Source organism: Ranitomeya imitator, chromosome 3 (genome assembly GCF_032444005.1).
Source record: "Ranitomeya imitator isolate aRanImi1 chromosome 3, aRanImi1.pri, whole genome shotgun sequence".
Taxonomy (NCBI): Eukaryota; Metazoa; Chordata; class Amphibia; order Anura; family Dendrobatidae; genus Ranitomeya; species Ranitomeya imitator.
The window spans coordinates 743,764,254-743,779,719 of NC_091284.1; the positions used below are offsets into that span (position 1 = coordinate 743,764,254).

General features: G+C 48.5%; 1 protein-coding gene across 1 annotated transcript in view; it reads right to left on the reverse strand.

Moving 5' to 3' along the window:
* LOC138671043 (mitochondrial ornithine transporter 1-like) overlaps positions 1-15,466 on the reverse strand; it is an 86,803-nt gene that overhangs the window by 20,027 nt on the left and 51,310 nt on the right. The window contains exons 5-6 of the mRNA XM_069758910.1: positions 11,696-11,871; positions 11,088-11,246 (exon numbers count right to left, since the gene is read on the reverse strand). Coding sequence (XP_069615011.1) covers positions 11,088-11,246; positions 11,696-11,871 — 335 coding nt within the window. The remainder of the gene's footprint in view (positions 1-11,087; positions 11,247-11,695; positions 11,872-15,466) is intronic.

A 15,466-nucleotide genomic window follows, 5' to 3' on the forward strand; every position in this document is an offset into this window, starting at 1 on the left:
TTGAAGGAAAGTCTTAACCTGTGGCTGAGGAGATAAGTCTTCTTAAAGGGAAGAAGAGCGCAGGAACCTGGCCCTTTTGAGAACTGAGAGCGAAGCCCGAATCCAGTCCTGCCTGAAGGAAAACCAAATGGAAGGCAGGGAAAAGGGACATAGGTGAAAAGCGGTTGGACTCGCATCAGCAAAGTAAGCCTTCCAGGTACACTAGTAGATCCTGGAAGAAGACGAAGGCTTCCTAGCCTGGATTATAGTGTGACTCATCCGGGCCGAAAGGCCGTACACTCTTAAAAACAGTGGAGTCCACATCCACGCCGTTAAACTGAGCGACCGATAATTCGGGTGGCAGATCGGACCCTGAGACAGCAGATCGGGGTCCGTTTGGAAGGCACCAGGGGTGTCCGCGAGAAGATAGACGATGTCTGCAAACCAAGACCTCCAAGGTCAATCCGGGACGATCAGAATGACCGGCACCCATCCCGCCTTGATCTTTTTCGACAGTTTGGAAAGCAAGGGAAGGGGTGGGAACCGATAGGGGAGCAGGAACTGCGACCAAGGAATGGCCAAAATATCAACACCACTGTGAGAGGATCACGGGACCCTGGGCCGACCCGAGGGACCTCCTGTTCAATCGGGACGCCATGAGGTCCACCTCTGGAGTCCCCCATCGAAGAGCAATCCGACGGGAAACCTCCTGAAGTACCATTCCCCTGCCGCGAGGCCCTCGAAGCCGAGGAAGTCGGCGGCCTAAATGTCCACGCCGGGGACATGCACTGCGGAGCTCACCAGGACCGTTGCCTCTGTCCAAAGGAGGATCCTGGAATCTCGGCCGAGGCCAGAGAACGCCGAGTACACCCCTGGTGGTAGACGTATGCCACTGCTGTGTCATTGTCTGTCTGGGTTCGAATTGGCAGGCTGCTGAGAATCCTTACCCAGTGAAGGCAAGACGGAAAGATGATCCGGAACTCGAGAACATTGATCGGCAAAGAGGACTCCTGCGCCGACCAACAACCCTGAAAGAACAGGAGACAAAGCCCCGCGCCTCCGCCGAGCGGGCTGGCGCCCGTCGTCACCACCTGCCAGGGAACTGGAAGGAAGGATATGCTGAGAAGGATCTACTCTGGGATAAGAGAAGTGACCTCGGCCACCAGTCGAGGAACCATTTGACCCGGGAGAAAACCGGATCGGACGATGCAGGGAGAAGACAGACCTGTCCCCTGTGATAGAATAGCCTGCTGAAGAAGTCTTGAATGAAACGGGCGAAGGGAAAATTGCTTCCGATGTTGCAACCAACCTCCTTAGGGCCCCTAAGGCCCATCGGAAAGGAGGGGAGCCGAGAACCCTGGAGCAAGTGAACTTCCTGACAAAGGAGGGATATCTTGTCTTCGGGAAGGAAGACTCTGGTCCGACAAGTGTCGAAGAACATGCCCGGAGATACGAGGCGCTGAACAAGACGGAACTTCTTCCTGTTGACGAGCCACCCGCAACAGTTAGAATGTCGGGAAAGATGGATAGACTTTCGGGTGCCTGAAACCGAAATTTCTGAGCCTCCATGGAAGCGATTACTGAACGAGGGGATATCGTCCTGAAGTGTCTCCGACGAAACTTCTTGTTCAGCAAATTGAGATCCGGACTGGGACGACCCTTGTCGTTCTCTGTCAGTACAAAAGGATTCGAAGAGAAGCCTGTGAACCGTTCCTGTTCTGGGACGGGAACGATTACTCCGGATTTAAGGAGGGAAACAATGGCAGTAAAGAAAACCCGGGACTAGAGCGGGGTCTCTCGTAGGTTGGGATTTGAAGAAAACGATCCCAGGACCGTGAAAAGAAGATTTTGTGTCTAGAGGGAACAGGTGCCCTGGCCCATGCGACCTCTGCTGAGGAGACCCAGACGTCCCTGAGGAACAGGAGACGGTTGCCCAGTCTGAGAAACGGGCTGGGGTCTAGTCGTGGGTCATGCCTAGGTGGAACTTCCAGTCCTGGACCTGGAGAATCCACCTTAGGAGTAGCGGGCACGCCAGGGAAGAGTGAGCCGAAGAAAACCTTCTTCTCTTAACATGCCTGTGGCCTCTGCAGTTGCGAAGAAGAATCTGATGCCGCAAACTACGAGAAAGGTCAAAAAGACCAAAGTAGCCGCCTAAGGGGAACTAGGTGAGGTCTGGAGAAGGGGACTGGTGCCCCCAGTGGCGTCCTTAATAATTTGGTCCAGCTTGGAACGGAAAGGACGTGAACCTTGAAAAGGCAGGCTAGTGAGGGACTTCTTCGATGACTCTTAAGTCAAACAGTGCGACAGCTGGCAACGACATTACTGGGCGCCCGTGCGGCAGAAGACGCGACGTCCCGGGAACAAATTATTCCCCGGCATGAGTAATCTGGGTGGCAAGTTCCGCCAGCCGGCCTGACGGAGCTCCAGCTTGAATGCCCCAACGGAGTTGTTTAGCCCCTCAGATACAGACTTCGAAACCCATGAGGAAGCCAAAGCCGGGCATTGGGATGATGCGGCAGTTTCGAAGGCCGACTTCACGAAGGATTCCATGATCCTATCGATGGAATCTTTCAGAGCCGCCCACCGGACAGCGTAAGGACTGTGTTGGCGGCAAGTCTAGCGGCCGACGGATCCACAGGGGGAGAGGTCGTTCTCTAACGCCTCTCATTCCGGTTGGCAATGAGATCTGGAGGAAAGAGATATGAGCGTCTTGCTTGTCTCTTTGAGAACGTCTGGTCGAATTCGCTCTCTCTGGCCAGAAGCTCCTCGAATTCAGGATGAGGAGCAAATACCTTGGGAGGTAGTTTAGACCGTCTAAACGAAACCGCCTGATCTGCGGGTTTCGTAGAGGAATCTTCGATGCCACAGGTCTGATTGGTCGCTCCAATGAGGCTTTGAACCATATCCCTCATGTTAGCGATTTGGTTCGAATCCGGCCCCAAATTATCCTCCGAAGGCGCATCAGAGAAGCCTCGCCTGACTCAGCGGATGAGGATCGGGAGGACGCCGACCGCAGAGGAGGACCGAGTGGCGAGATGGAGCGAGAAGAGGACTCAGACCGGCGTTCCTGTCTGGACCTTTTGCAGCTAGCCTTGGAAGGCTTGGACGGAGCTTCCTGCGACCCGGTGGCTACTGCGGGGGTCTGCAGGGGTAACCGATCCAGCACGGAAACCAGGGTTTGAGACACCCATGTTAAATTGGCCACCGATTGAGACAGAGAGGAGGCCCAGCCTGGGATGGGTATCACTCTGGGGCGGATCGGCTGGGGGATCCTGGGCGGTGGGAACAATCGGGTTGCTGCAGGACAGACATAGCGGAGTGTGTTGTGAATTCTGTGGCTGAATTCACTCCTGTGGTCACAAGTGGTACTGCAGCTTCTGAGCTTCCTCCCTCAGGTGTTCTGGTGAGCTCGTTAACTGCTTCATTACTTAACTCCGCCTGATGCTGCTATCCTTGCTCCTTGTCAATGTTTCAGTGTTGGATCTGAGCTTCTCCTGATTGTTCCTGTGACCTGCTGCTCTGTATAGCTAAGTGCTTTTTGCTTTTTTGTTGCTTTTTTTCTGTCCAGCTTGTCTTTTGTTTTGCTGGAAGCTCTGAGACGCAAAGGGTGTACCGCCGTGCCGTTAGTTCGGCACGGTGGGTTTTTTTGCCCCCTTTGCGTGGTTTTGCTTTAGGGTTTTTTGTAGACTGCAAAGTTCGCTTTACTGTCCTCGCTCTGTCCTAGAATATCGGGCCCCACTTTGCTGAATCTATTTCATCCCTACGTTTTGTCTTTTCATCTTACTCACAGTCATTATATGTGGGGGGCTGCCTTTTCCTTTGGGGAATTTCTCTGGGGCAAGTCAGGCCTATTTTTCTATCTTCAGGCTAGCTAGTTTCTTAGGCTGTGCCGAGTTGCCTAGGTAGTTGTTAGGCGCAATCCACAGCCGCTTTTAGTTGTGTTTAGGATAGGATCAGGTGTGTAGTCTACAGAGTTTCCACGTCTCAGAGCTCGTTCTTGTATTTTTGGGTATTTGTCAGATCACTGTGTGCGCTCTGATCGCTATGCACACTGTGTTTCTGGATTGCCTTCATAACACCTGTCATTAGCAAACATAACAGTACAAGGAGCCCAACTAATGATTCTCAATAGAGGGAAAGAAAAAGTTCTGACATCATTTTTTTTTTTTTCTGCCCTGTGTTCACTTTTTTTTTTTCCCCTAGACATTTGGGTGATTCTGGACACAGGTGTGGACATGGATATTCAGGGTCTGTGCTCTTCAATGGATAATCTCATTATAAATGTACAAAAAATTCAAGATACTATTGATCAGAAATCTATGTTAGAACCAAGAATTCCTATTCCTGATTTGTTTTTTGGAGATAGAACTAAGTTTCTAAGTTTCAAAAATAATTGTAAGCTATTTCTGGCCTTGAAACCTCATTCTTCTGGTAATCCTATTCAACAGGTTTTGATTATTTCTTTTTTGCGCGGCGACCCTCAAGACTGGGCATTTTCTCTTGCGCCAGGAGACCCTGCATTGAGTAGTGTCGATGCGTTTTTCCTGGCGCTCGGATTGCTGTACGATGAGCCTAATTCAGTGGATCAGGCTGAGAAAAATTTGCTGGCATTGTGCCAGGGTCAGGATGATATAGAAGTATATTGTCAGAAATTTAGGAAATGGTCAGTACTCACTCAGTGGAATGAATCGGCGCTGGCAGCTTTGTTCAGAAAGGGTCTCTCTGAGGCTCTTAAGGATGTCATGGTGGGATTTCCTATGCCTGCTGGTTTGAATGAGTCTTTGTCTTTGGCCATTCAGATCGGTCGACGCTTGCGCGAGCGTAAATCTGTGCACCATTTGGCGGTACTGCCTGAGGTTAAACCTGAGCCTATGCAGTGCGATAGGACTATGACTAGAGTTGAACGGCAGGAATACAGACGTCTGAATGGTCTGTGTTTCTACTGTGGTGATTCCACTCATGCTATTTCTGATTGTCCTAAGCGCACTAAGCGGTCCGCTAGGTCTGCCGTCATTGGTACTGTACAGTCCAAATTCCTTCTGTCCATTACCTTGATATGCTCTTTGTCGTCGTTTTCTGTCATGGCGTTTGTGGATTCGGGCGCTGCCCTGAATCTGATGGATTTGGATTATGCTAAACGTTGTGGGTTTTTCTTGGAGCCTTTGCGGTGTCCTATTCCATTGAGAGGAATTGATGCTACACCTTTGGCCAAGAATAAACCTCAATACTGGGCCCAGCTGACCATGTGCATGGCTCCTGCACATCAGGAAGTTATTCGCTTTCTGGTGTTGCATAATCTGCATGATGTGGTCGTGTTGGGGTTGCCATGGCTACAAACCCATAATCCAGTATTGGATTGGAATTCCATGTCGGTATGCAGCTGGGGTTGTCAGGGGGTACATGGTGATGTTCCATTTTTGTCGATTTCGTCATCCACCCCTTCTGAGGTCCCAGAGTTCTTGTCTGATTATCAGGATGTATTTGAAGAGCCCAAGTCCGATGCTCTACCTCCGCATAGGGATTGTGATTGTGCTATCAATTTGATTCCTGGTAGTAAATTCCCTAAAGGTCGATTATTTAATTTATCCGTGCCCGAACACGCCGCTATGCGCAGTTATGTGAAGGAATCCCTGGAGAAGGGACATATTCGCCCATCGTCATCACCACTGGGAGCAGGGTTCTTCTTTGTAGCCATGAAGGATGGTTCGCTGAGACCGTGTATTGATTACCGCCTTCTTAATAAGATCACTGTTAAATTTCAGTATCCCTTGCCATTGTTATCTGACTTGTTTGTTCGGATTAAGGGGGCTAGTTGGTTCACTAAGATAGATCTTCGTGGTGCGTATAATCTGGTGAGAATCAGGCAAGGAGATGAATGGAAAACTGCATTCAATACGCCCGAGGGTCATTTTGAGTATCTAGTGATGCCGTTCGGACTTGCCAATGCTCCATCTGTGTTTCAGTCTTTTATGCATGACATCTTCCGTGAGTATCTGGATAAATTCCTGATTGTTTACTTGGATGACATTTTGATCTTCTCAGATGATTGGGAGTCTCATGTGAAGCAGGTCAGAATGGTTTTTCAGGTCCTGCGTGCTAACTCTTTGTTTGTGAAGGGATCAAAGTGTCTCTTCGCTGTGCAGAAAGTTTCATTTTTGGGGTTCATCTTTACCCCTTCTACTATCGAGATGGATCCAGTTAAGGTCCAAGCCATCCAGGATTGGATTCAGCCGACATCTCTGAAAAGTCTGCAAAAGTTCCTGGGCTTTGCTAATTTTTATCGTCGCTTCATCTGTAATTTTTCTAGCATTGCCAAACCATTGACCGATTTGACCAAGAAGGGTGCTGATTTGGTTAATTGGTCTTCTGCTGCTGTGGAAGCTTTTCAGGAGTTGAAGCGTCGTTTTTGTTCTGCCCCTGTGTTGTGTCAGCCAGATGTTTCTCTTCCGTTCCAGGTCGAGGTTGATGCTTCTGAGATTGGAGCAGGGGCGGTTTTGTCACAGAGAGGTTCTGATTGCTCAGTGATGAAACCATGTGCTTTCTTTTCCAGGAAGTTTTCGCCCGCTGAGCGTAATTATGATGTGGGCAATCGAGAGTTGCTGGCCATGAAGTGGGCATTCGAGGAGTGGCGTCATTGGCTTGAAGGAGCTAAGCATCGCGTGGTGGTATTGACTGATCATAAGAACTTGACTTATCTCGAGTCTGCCAAGCGCTTGAATCCTAGACAGGCCCGTTGGTCGTTATTTTTTGCCCGCTTCGACTTTGTGATTTCGTACCTTCCGGGCTCTAAAAATGTGAAGGCGGATGCTCTGTCTAGGAGTTTTGTGCCCGACTCTCCGGGTTTATCTGAGCCAGCGGGTATCCTCAAGGAAGGAGTCATTGTGTCTGCCATCTCCCCTGATTTGCGGCGGGTGCTGCAAAAATTTCAGGCGAATAAACCTGATCGTTGTCCAGCAGAGAAACTGTTCGTCCCTGATAGGTGGACTAATAAACTTATCTCTGAACTTCATTGTTCGGTGTTGGCTGGTCATCCTGGAATCTTTGGTACCAGAGAGTTAGTGGCTAGATCCTTCTGGTGGCCATCTGTCACGGGATGTACGTACTTTTGTGCAGTCCTGTGGGATTTGTGCTAGGGCTAAGCCCTGCTGTTCTCGTGCCAGTGGGTTGCTTTTGCCCTTGCCGGTCCCAAAGAGGCCTTGGACACATATTTCGATGGATTTCATTTCTGACCTTCCCGTTTCTCAAAAGATGTCAGTCATTTGGGTGGTCTGTGATCGCTTTTCTAAAATGGTCCATCTGGTGCCCTTGGCTAAATTGCCTTCCTCCTCTGATTTGGTACCTTTGTTCTTTCAGCATGTGGTTCGGTTGCATGGCATTCCTGAGAATATTGTTTCTGACAGAGGTTCCCAGTTTGTTTCAAGGTTTTGGCGAGCCTTTTGTGGTAGGATGGGCATTGACCTATCCTTTTCCTCGGCTTTCCATCCTCAGACTAATGGCCAGACCGAACGAACCAATCAGACCTTGGAAACATATCTGAGATGTTTTGTTTCTGCAGACCAGGATGATTGGGTGTCCTTTTTGCCGTTGGCTGAGTTCGCCCTTAATAATCGGGCCAGCTCGGCTACCTTGGTTTCTCCATTTTTTTGCAATTCTGGGTTCCATCCTCGTTTCTCTTCAGGACAGGTTGAGTCTTCGGACTGTCCTGGTGTGGATTCTGTGGTGGATAGGTTGCAGCAGATCTGGACTCAGGTAGTGGACAATTTGATCTTGTCCCAGGAGAAAGCTCAACTTTTCGCTAATCGCAGACGCCGTGTGGGTCCCCGACTTCGTGTTGGGGATCTGGTTTGGTTATCTTCTCGTCATATTCCTATGAAGGTTTCCTCTCCTAAATTTAAACCTCGTTTTATTGGTCCGTATAGGATTTCTGAGGTTCTCAATCCTGTGTCTTTTCGTTTGACCCTCCCAGACTCCTTTTCCATACATAATGTATTCCATAGGTCGTTGTTGCGGAGATACGTGGCACCTATGGTTCCATCTGCTGAGCCTCCTGCCCCGTTTTGGTGGAGGGGGAATTGGAGTATATTGTGGAGAAGATTTTGGATTCTCGTGTTTCTAGACGGAAACTCCAGTATCTGGTTAAATGGAAGGGTTATGCTCAGGAAGATAATTCCTGGGTTTTTGCCTCTGATGTTCATGCTTCCGATCTTGTTCGTGCCTTTCATGCGGCTCATCCTGGTCGGCCTGGGGGCTCTGGTGAGGGTTCGGTGACCCCTCCTCAAGGGGGGGGTACTGTTGTGAATTCTGTGGCTGAATTCACTCCTGTGGTCACAAGTGGTACTGCAGCTTCTGAGCTTCCTCCCTCAGGTGTTCTGGTGAGCTCGTTAACTGCTTCATTACTTAACTCCGCCTGATGCTGCTATCCTTGCTCCTTGTCAATGTTTCAGTGTTGGATCTGAGCTTCTCCTGATTGTTCCTGTGACCTGCTGCTCTGTATAGCTAAGTGCTTTTTGCTTTTTTGTTGCTTTTTTTCTGTCCAGCTTGTCTTTTGTTTTGCTGGAAGCTCTGAGACGCAAAGGGTGTACCGCCGTGCCGTTAGTTCGGCACGGTGGGTTTTTTTGCCCCCTTTGCGTGGTTTTGCTTTAGGGTTTTTTGTAGACTGCAAAGTTCGCTTTACTGTCCTCGCTCTGTCCTAGAATATCGGGCCCCACTTTGCTGAATCTATTTCATCCCTACGTTTTGTCTTTTCATCTTACTCACAGTCATTATATGTGGGGGGCTGCCTTTTCCTTTGGGGAATTTCTCTGGGGCAAGTCAGGCCTATTTTTCTATCTTCAGGCTAGCTAGTTTCTTAGGCTGTGCCGAGTTGCCTAGGTAGTTGTTAGGCGCAATCCACAGCCGCTTTTAGTTGTGTTTAGGATAGGATCAGGTGTGCAGTCTACAGAGTTTCCACGTCTCAGAGCTCGTTCTTGTATTTTTGGGTATTTGTCAGATCACTGTGTGCGCTCTGATCGCTATGCACACTGTGTTTCTGGATTGCCTTCATAACACCTGTCATTAGCAAACATAACAGGAGTGTCAGTCTGCGGTGCAGAGCTACTTACGGCAGACGAAATCCGGAGGAAGCTGTCCGGCTAGATGGTATGGACCTCCGGCGAGAAATAGACCCTTAGGCAGGAGGGTGGTAAGGCCTGCTGCCGTAATCTTGATCGATCTGCGTTGCTTAAAATTAACTTTCATTGCTGGGGTTCGAACTCACAGCTCTCTGTTTGCAAGCCTGCACACCTTACCACTGTACTATCTCACTCTCTTGTTCCGGAGGAGGGGACTCGTGGTTCAGGAGTCCCAAGATGGCGCCGGTGGGAGGAGAAAAGGCGGTTCTCAGTGAAATTGTCGGGCGGGAGAAAAGCCCGCCCGACGAACAAGGAAGGGGGGCGGAGTCCGGCACCGGAAGTAGGCCCAGGCAGAAGCCGGGGCCTAAATTAGCGATCGGTGACCGGCATGGAAGGGCCGCAGCGGAGAACCGTGCGCCGCAGAAGGCGATGGTGAGCGGCCGCATCCACGGAAGTGGCGCGGCTGAAAAGAGATGCGATTCGCATCAGAAAACCCCCCTAAATAGGATTTTTTTTTTTTTTCTCTGGGATCCAGGGAAGCCACAGGGTGGGGCGGGAAAATACTCACCTAAAGATCCCCCGCCGGTACTAACCTGGAAGGAATGAGACGTCCACGGAGCTGATGGACGTCCTCGTCTCCTGCGACCGACAGGCTCTGGTGGGCGAGTGGGTGGGGGACGGAGCCAGGACCGGACTTCTGAGCACGCTTGTGTGCTAGGATCTTGGTCCTGGAGAGGAATCTATGAGGATACGGGGTGGCAGTACACGCCGTACTCATAGTCCGCATAGTGGGACTACAGGTGTGACTGTTCACCCTGTATCCCTCCGGAAAAACCTGAAGGGAAACGACGCACATTGAGGTAGATAAGGGTCTAATGAAAGACCCGTGTCCACCTCCTACTGACACTAAGCAAAACTGAAGATCCTACTTCCTGTCGGTGGGGTGTACACTGCAGAGGAGGAGCTAACTTTTTATTTGCATAGTGTCAGCCTCCTAGTGGCAGCAGCATACACCCATGGTTCCTGTGTCCCCCAATGAAAGGCGATAGAGAAAAAGTACTGGAGCACCTCTACATTACACCTACAGTTGCTTTTATGACATCCCATTCTAAAGCCACAGGTAAGAAGGAGTTAGTGGGTGATCTCTGCGCTGTCGACAGGATTAAGACATACTGTATATACCAGTGTAATAAAGTAAAATGATGGTTTATTTCAATGCATTTGAAGTACAAAGCTGCACCTTCTTCAGGAAAAACCACATGTCTTAATCCTGTCGGCAGCGCGGAGATCATCCACTACCTCCTTCTTACCTATCGATGTCTGATGGACACTTGCTGACCTGTGGATCTGCTGTAGCTGACCTCATGTTATATGCTGTTTTTACAGATTACACAACTCACTGTATTTCTCGTATAAGACCCTATTTGCGCTGATCTCTCCTAGTTTTCCTTGGTATTCTAAAGCCATAAGCATTAATATGGAGTCCATGCCCCATTACCAGCTGTAAAAGTTTCCATTATTCTGGAAAGGATTTCTACAAGATGCTGGAGTGTGTCTGTGGGAATTTTTGCCCTTCACCCAGAAGAGCATTTATGAAGTCAAACACAGATGTTGGATGAGAGGTCTTGGCTTACTTTACACCACTCTATATGAAGCTTAGCATTGCGCTTGGTGATGTAAGGCTTGCATGTAGCCACCTGGCCATGAAAACCCATGGCATAAAGCTGTCAGCACACACTTTTGTGCTGATGTTACTACCAGGGAAGGTTTGGACTTTGCAGTCATGGGGTCAGCAGAGCGCTGGTGAATATTATACACTATGAGCCTCAGCGCCCCGTGACTCCGCTCTGTAACTTTATGTGGGCTGAAACATTATGGCTGAGTTGGGCCACTTTTCAATAAAATTACTCACAATTGATGGTGGAATATGTAGGAGGGAAAATATTTCATAAACTGACCATAGTGGCCATATCTCAGAAATGGATGTGAACATCATACCTTCATTTTTCACAATACTTGAGCAAGTTCCCATGAAACCAGCTTGTTTTCCAGTAATTGACAAAACCTGAATCCTGGATTTGATACAGTCCACAGGGTACACAGCAAGCCACAGAGCAATCCCTCCACAACCGCCACTTATCATCAGGGCAACTGGACCTTAACAGTAAAGGAGAGATCATCAAATATCATCTAGAAGAACAGAATTATCACAATCTCTACAGCTGGCTACAGACATTTAATACAAGTTGCCCAAATTTCCAATTTTGGCAGGGTCAGCCATCAATATAATGTATGGGGTTACTCGACTCTATGTCTAGACTGATTAAATGATTTGGCCATTGCATTTTTTTGCAACAGGGTTTTATTAAAATGTGATGCCATTTGGCTTCTATATTCTCTACGTATCAAAGTACATAGCAGGATGCAGAATGAGCTGAGTCTTTAATCCCTATCTCTCTTCTCCTGAACATCTTCTAAGCTGAATTATAACTCACGTTTGTATATGAACATTTGGTGACCACTATTTGACACTCCAAGTAAACCAGTCTTTAATTTTCTTCAACCTGCCATATTGTATCTGTGTTACACATCTAGTCAGTACTTACCAAGTTCATCCTTTGACTTTCCACCTGAAGCAGCAAAAAAAGATCTGCTCAACTCATATCCGCCAAAGAATAAGAAATATCCTGGCATTTCTCTGCAGATTGTGCTCGTCAGACCTTGGTAGAAGCCCAGGGGACCTTCACGTTGTACAATGCCTTTTACCACTGACCACGCTGTACTGACACACGGAGACATGAGATGCAAGGTGGAGCAGCACTACTGTACATACTATATATATTGTACATACTATATACTGTACATACTATATGGCAGAGATTCGAAAATAATGTAATAGCATATACATTAAAGGGGTTGTCCACATTTTGTCCCAATTTTTTTCTCTTACTTAACCCCTTCCCTCCACGGCCAATTTCCGTTTTAGATTTTTTCCTCCCCTTCTTCCAAGAGCCATACGATTTTTATTTTCATAGACATACAAGGGCTTGTTTTTTTGTGGGACAAATTGTGACTTTGAATGACAGCATTCATTTTATCGTGTGATGCACTGGAAAGTGGGAAAAAAAATCCAAGTGAGTTCAAAAAATGCAAAAAAAAAAGCGCATTTCCAGAAATATACAGTACAGACCAAAAGTTTGGATACACCTTCTCATTTAAAGATTTTTCTGTATTTTCATGACTATGAAAATTATACATTCACACTGAAGGCATCAAAACTATGAATTAACACATGTGGAATTATGTACTTAACAAAAAAGTGTGAAACAACTGAAATTATGTCTTATATTCTAGGTTCTTCAAAGTAGCCACCTTTTGCTTTGATGACTGCTTTGCACACTCTTGGCATTCTCTTGATGAGCTTCAAGAGGTAGTCACTGGGAATGGTCTTCCAACAATCTTGAAGGAGTTCCCAGAGATGCTTAGCACTTGTTGGCCCTTTTGCCTTCACTCTGCGGTCCAGCTCACCCCAAACCATCTCGATTGGGTTCAGGTCTGGTGACTGTGGAGGCCAGGTCATCTGGCGTAGCACCCCATCACTCTCCTTCTTGTTCAAATAGCCCTTACACAGCCTGGAGGTGTGTTTGGGGTCGTTGTCCTGTTGAAAAATAAATGATGGTCCAACTAAACGCAAACCGGATGGAATAGCATGCCACTGCAAGATGCTGTGGTAGCCATGCTGGTTCAGTATGCCTTCAATTTTGAATAAATCCCCAACAGTGTCACCAGCAAAGCACCCCCACACCATCACACCTCCTCCTCCATGCTTCACGGTGGGAACCAGGCATGTAAAGTCCATCCGTTCACCTTTTCTGTGTTGAACAAAGACATGGTGGTTGGAACCAATGGACTCATCAGACCAAAGCACAGATTTCCAATGGTCTAATGTCCATTCCTTGTGTTCTTTAGCCCAATCAAGTCTCTTCTACTTGTTGCCTGCCCTTAGCAGTGGTTTCCTAGCAGCTATTTTACCATGAAGGCCTGCTGCACAGTGTCTCCTCTTAACAGTTGGTGCAGAGTTGTGTCTGCTGCTAGAACTCTGTGTGGCATTGACCTGGTCTCTAATCTGAGCTGCTGTTAACCTGCAATTTCTGAGGCTGGTGACTCGGATAAACTTATCCTCAGAAGCAGGGGTGACTCTTGGTCTTCCTTTCCTGGGGCGGTCCCCATGTAGCGCTTGATGGTTTTTGCCACTGCACTTGGGGACACTTTCAAAGTTTTCCCAATTTTTCGGACTGACTGACCTTCATTTCTTAAAGTAATGATGGCCACTCGTTTTTCTTTACTTAGCTGCTTTTCTCTTGCCATAATACAAATTCTAACAGTCTATTCAGTAGGACTATCAGCTGTGTATCCACCAGACTTCAGCACAACACAACTGATGGTTCCAACACCATTTATAAGGCAAGAAATCCCACTTATTAAACCTGCTAAGTGAAAACCATTCCCGGTGACTACCTCTTGAAGCTCATCAAGAGAATGCCAAGAGTGTGCAAAGCAGTCATCAAACCAAAGGTTGGCTACTTTGAAGAACCTTGAATAACAGGATTTTTTGGTTGCTTACCGTAAAATCTGTTTCTCAGAGCCTTCATTGGGGGACACAGGAACCATGGGGGTGTATGCTGCTGCCTCTAGAAGGCTGACATTATGCACAAAAAAAGTTAGCTCCTCCTCTGCAGTGTACATCCCTCCGACTGGCATTATGAACTTCAGTTAGTGAGAAAGCAGTAGGAGAAAAAAACAATAAGGTTGAAATAACATAACCACAAACATGAGAACTGTAAACATGAAAACAGTCACAGAACACAAAACAACAGGAACTGAATAATATGGGAGGGTGCTGTGTCTCCCAATGAAGGCTCCCAGAAACAGATTTTATGGTAAGCAACCAAAAAATCCTGTTTTCTCTATTGCCTCAATGGCGGACACAGGAACCATGGGACATCCCAAAGCAGTCCCTGGGGCGGGAAAAACAGACTTCCATCAGGTCAGAGGACTTACCACTGCCGCCTGCAAGATCCTTCTACCTAGGCTGGCGGTCGCAGAAGCGTAGGTATGGACCTTGTAAAATTTGGCGAACGCGTGGATGGAAGACGAGGTTGCCGCCTTGCAAAGCTGTAGGGCGAAAGCCCTGTGGTGCACTGCCCAGGAGGCGCCGACTGCCAGGTAGAGTGAGCCTTAATCCAGGAGGGGGCACTCTGTTCTTGACCCGGTAAGCCTCCAAAATTGCGGTTCTGATCCAGCGAGCAATAGTCGCCTTGGAAGCCGGCAGGCCTCTACGAGTGCCATCAGGAATGACGAAAAAGGAGTCTGTCTTCCAAAAAGAGGCTGTTCTAGCCAGATAGATCCTCACCGCCCTGACGAGGTCCAGCTTGTTCAACGATCGCTCCAGGGGATGGGTCGGAGCTGGACAAAAGGAAGGTAGGACGATGTCCTTGTTGAGGTGGAAGGTGGAAACCACCTTAGAAAGGAAGGAAGGCGGGGGCCTCAAGACCACCTTGCCCTGGTGGATAATCAAGAAAGAAGGCCAGCAAGAAAGGGCCGCCAACTCGGAAACGCGCCGGATAGAGGTGATGGCCACAAGAAAGGCCACCTTCTAAGATAAGACTGACAGGGAAACCTCCCTGAGTGGCTCAAAGGGGGAACCCCTCAGCACCTCCAGCACAAGATTGAGATCCCATGGGTCCACAGGTGCCCTGTACGGAGGGACAGCATTGGCTACTCCCTGAAGGAAGGTCTTGACCTGTGGCAGAGAAGGTAAAGTCTTCTGGAAGAGGATGGAGAGCGCAGAAACCTGGCCCTTTAGGGAACTAAGGGCAAGGCCCGCATCCAGTCCTGCCTAAAGGAAGGCCAAAATGGAAGGAAGGGAAAAGGACATAGGTGAAACGGAGTTGGACTCGCACCAACGGAAGAAAGCCTTCCAGGTACGATAGTCGATCCTGGAAGACGAAGGCTTCCTAGCCTGGTAGCCTGGATCATAGTGTGAATCACCCGATCCGAAAGGACGCTCTTAGAACTGTGGTCTCAACAGCTACGCCGTTAAACTGAGCGACCGAGAATTCGGGTGGCAGATCGGACCCTGAGACAGCAGATCGGGTATGTCTGGAAGCCGCCAGGGGGCGTCCACGAGAAGATTGACAATCTCTGCGAACCAAGATCTCCTGGGCCAATCCGGGGTGATCAGAATGACCGGCACCCCTTCCGCCTTGATCTTGAAACAGATAGGGGAGCATGAACTGCGACCAAGGAATGGCCAGAGTGTCGATGCCCACTGCGAGAGGATCGTGGGACCTGGAGACGAACCGAGGGACATTCCT